The sequence below is a fragment of the Kickxella alabastrina genome, assembly GCF_025024165.1.
Source record: "Kickxella alabastrina strain RSA 675 chromosome Unknown BX661scaffold_37, whole genome shotgun sequence".
Lineage (NCBI taxonomy): Eukaryota > Fungi > Kickxellomycota > Kickxellomycetes > Kickxellales > Kickxellaceae > Kickxella > Kickxella alabastrina.
Window position 1 is genome coordinate 73,909 of NW_026251508.1, and position 2,815 is coordinate 76,723.

At 38.4% G+C, this 2,815-nt stretch overlaps 1 protein-coding gene across 1 annotated transcript; it reads right to left on the reverse strand.

Annotated features, from left to right (window-relative positions):
* Positions 1-254: 254 nt before the first annotated feature.
* BX661DRAFT_189226 (uncharacterized protein) lies at positions 255-733 on the reverse strand. The gene has a single exon (XM_051537541.1). The coding sequence runs from the start codon at positions 680-682 to the stop codon at positions 317-319; it is 366 nt and encodes a 121-aa protein (XP_051388717.1). The 5' UTR covers positions 683-733; the 3' UTR covers positions 255-316.
* Between the last annotated feature and the right edge of the window lie 2,082 nt (positions 734-2,815).

Below are 2,815 nucleotides of genomic sequence, written 5' to 3' on the forward strand. Positions count from 1 at the left end.
TTAAATAGAAATGTAATGCGAGATGCGCACGTTTTTTCATTGATGAATGATGTGTGCCATTTTTCTCCCCACATATTATTTCGAGTGATAAACTCAACACGCATGAGTGAGAGAGAAGGGAAGGAGGGGTTTTTCTATGTGGCTTTATTACAAAATATAAAATATATCTCTACACCCTTTGTTTATTTATTTTTATCACTAAAATTTTAGACTTGATATCCCAAGCAAAAAAAATTAAATTAAATTATAAGCACATAATTTATTACTTTAATGATATTTAAAACAAAAAAAGCAAAAAAAACATATATTTGTTATTTTAGCGTGCTCCAATGATGTTATAAACCGGGCCCAAGGCTGAGTCAATAATACCACCAACACCATTAAGTATGCTGCCAACAAAATTTGAGCCATTCGGCACACCGTACTCGTTTTGCTGCTTAGCCCACTCATCCCACTCCTTTCTACGCTCATCTCTCCTGGCATCCTTTTCGGCCTTGTGGTTGGCCGAGGCAATATACGAGGCGTAAGCGGCAGCTTGAGCAGCGGCCTGGATATTGGCTTGGGCGGCAAGCTGCTCTTCGGATAGTGCCATGGGAGCAAACATTATCGGGGTGTGCCGCGAAGGAATGGCAAGAACGCTGAGAGATAGAGATGTAAAGGTAATGATTAAAGCAAATTTCATTTTTGAGACCTGTTTTTAGAAAATATTTGAAATACAAAAATTGAGTGTAAAGGCAAAAAAGGGGGAAGAAAAGTGGATGGTTATTATTTTAGCAATTTATATAAACGATAAAAATTATTTTGCTAAGGTCTTATATTTTACTCTAATATATTTACTCCAAGGCTTTGCTTGGTTGCTTGCTTGTGCATTTATTAATTGTTCTATTGTATTGAATTCAGGTTTTTTACATTTTATTTTTACCGCAGAAAAAGGCTATGCATAATTTTGACTTCACTGGACGTGGCATATATTCTGTATGAAAATATGAAAAGAATGCTTCACTTGGTATTATTATCATTACTGTTTAATGGCTTGCCTCTTCAATACATGAGAAAAGATAATGATTTTTGTTGTATATTTTCTCCCTAAAGTTGACTTGATAACCACGCATATTATTGCTATTCAAAGACAAATTATCCCCCCTCCCCTCCCCCCCCAAAAAAATTCTCTTTTGAAAATCAACAAAAAAATTTAAATTAAAGTAGGTAAAACACTAGTTTGCAACAAATATTCCGGAAAATACACCGGGCCGGGCACCACTGCATCTGTCTCCACCTCCGGCACCCATTTCCAAATTTTACCCGAAGCAGCCGCAGTATTTCTTGAAAAGGCGGCAAATGTATTAGCAGCAATAGCCGCAGCAGAAGCAGCAGCAGCAGCCTGTGCGGCAATAGCTGCAGAAGCCATTGCCTGTGCAGCATTCCCAAAAAAACGCCAACTGTGATAATCCCGCCAAAACCCCTTCCTCTACCAATGGCAAACCATTTGAAGCAAGGGTATAGACAATGCCTAGATTTCCTTGCACTGCACCTATGCGCGAGTCAATTTGCGTTTGCCAAGCTGGGAAATCAGTCACCGGCTTTACCGGATCAGCGGCCAAAACCAACATAACCAGGAGAACAGCTGGGTTAATCACAGGCAGTATGGTTAATAAGGGGTTGGACAGGACAATCCTCACTGCCTCTTGCGAGAAGCCATAGACGGATGCTAATGCCTGGGTTATTTTTTCAACCATAAAAAACACATTATCTTCTAAAGTAACCACTACATCGGCGGCCTTAGAGGCAAAGGACACAAGTTTACTTGTGGCCTTGTTGAATTCCTCTTTTGCAATGGACTCAATGGTGAGTGCGAGGTCGTGGCCTTGGAGAATGCATTCTGGGAAGTTGGTTACTGGGAACAAAATGCCTTTGACTGCTGGGTTGGAGTCAAGACTTTTGGCTATGGATATCACTTGTGCAGAGAGTAATTGCATGTATTGTTTTTCTTGTTGGTTCATATTGTTGGCTTTGAGGGAGAGGCTGCGGGCGAGGAAGGAGAGCAGTTGCGGTGGGAGGTTGGGTGCGGCGGTGCTCACAGATGGCATGTTGTTCATGTGGTTGAATGATAAGTTGGCAGTGTTATTTGCTTGCTTTGTGGTGGAATTGTAATTGCAATTGAATGAAATGGCTTGAGATTCTTCTTTGGGGTGGAAATAAGATCTATATAAAATATAAGCATTTTATGTAGTCTGCTTAGTAAGTGATATTTAATCAATCATAATGCAAAAATAGTATTTATTTTTTTGTATTTACCCGGTGTGCTCAATACTGGCTGTTGGCATGTACTGCGCACTATTGTGAGAAAACAAAGAGCTGGCGCTAGTTAATTCCATGGCCGATGATGCTAGAATGAAAGGCAAAGAGAATAAGCGCGCCATAAATGCATTTGCATATTTTTCTATTAAAGTTATTTTTTGTGAGATAATTAATACAAAAGCAAAAAAGAAAGCAATTTGTCCAAAAAATTCCAAGTAAAATGCTTAATGCTGTTCGTTGAATATAAATATAAATATAAAATAAAATAAAATAAAAAAGGGCGTATGGCCAAGGCATATTGTATTGGATGGAGCCACATGTTATTTTAGAAATCAAATCAAATTAAATATAGCTCGTTTTTACTTGTTTTGCTGGCAACAATCAAGTGGTTCTTCTCTTGCGGAATCGGTCCATAAAAATAAATAAAAATAAAAAGCCATGCACGTGGCCAAAAAGAAAGATAAATTGTCATGTCCTTTCAGCTTTTGGTTTATTTTTTTTTTATTTGTATGGTTGC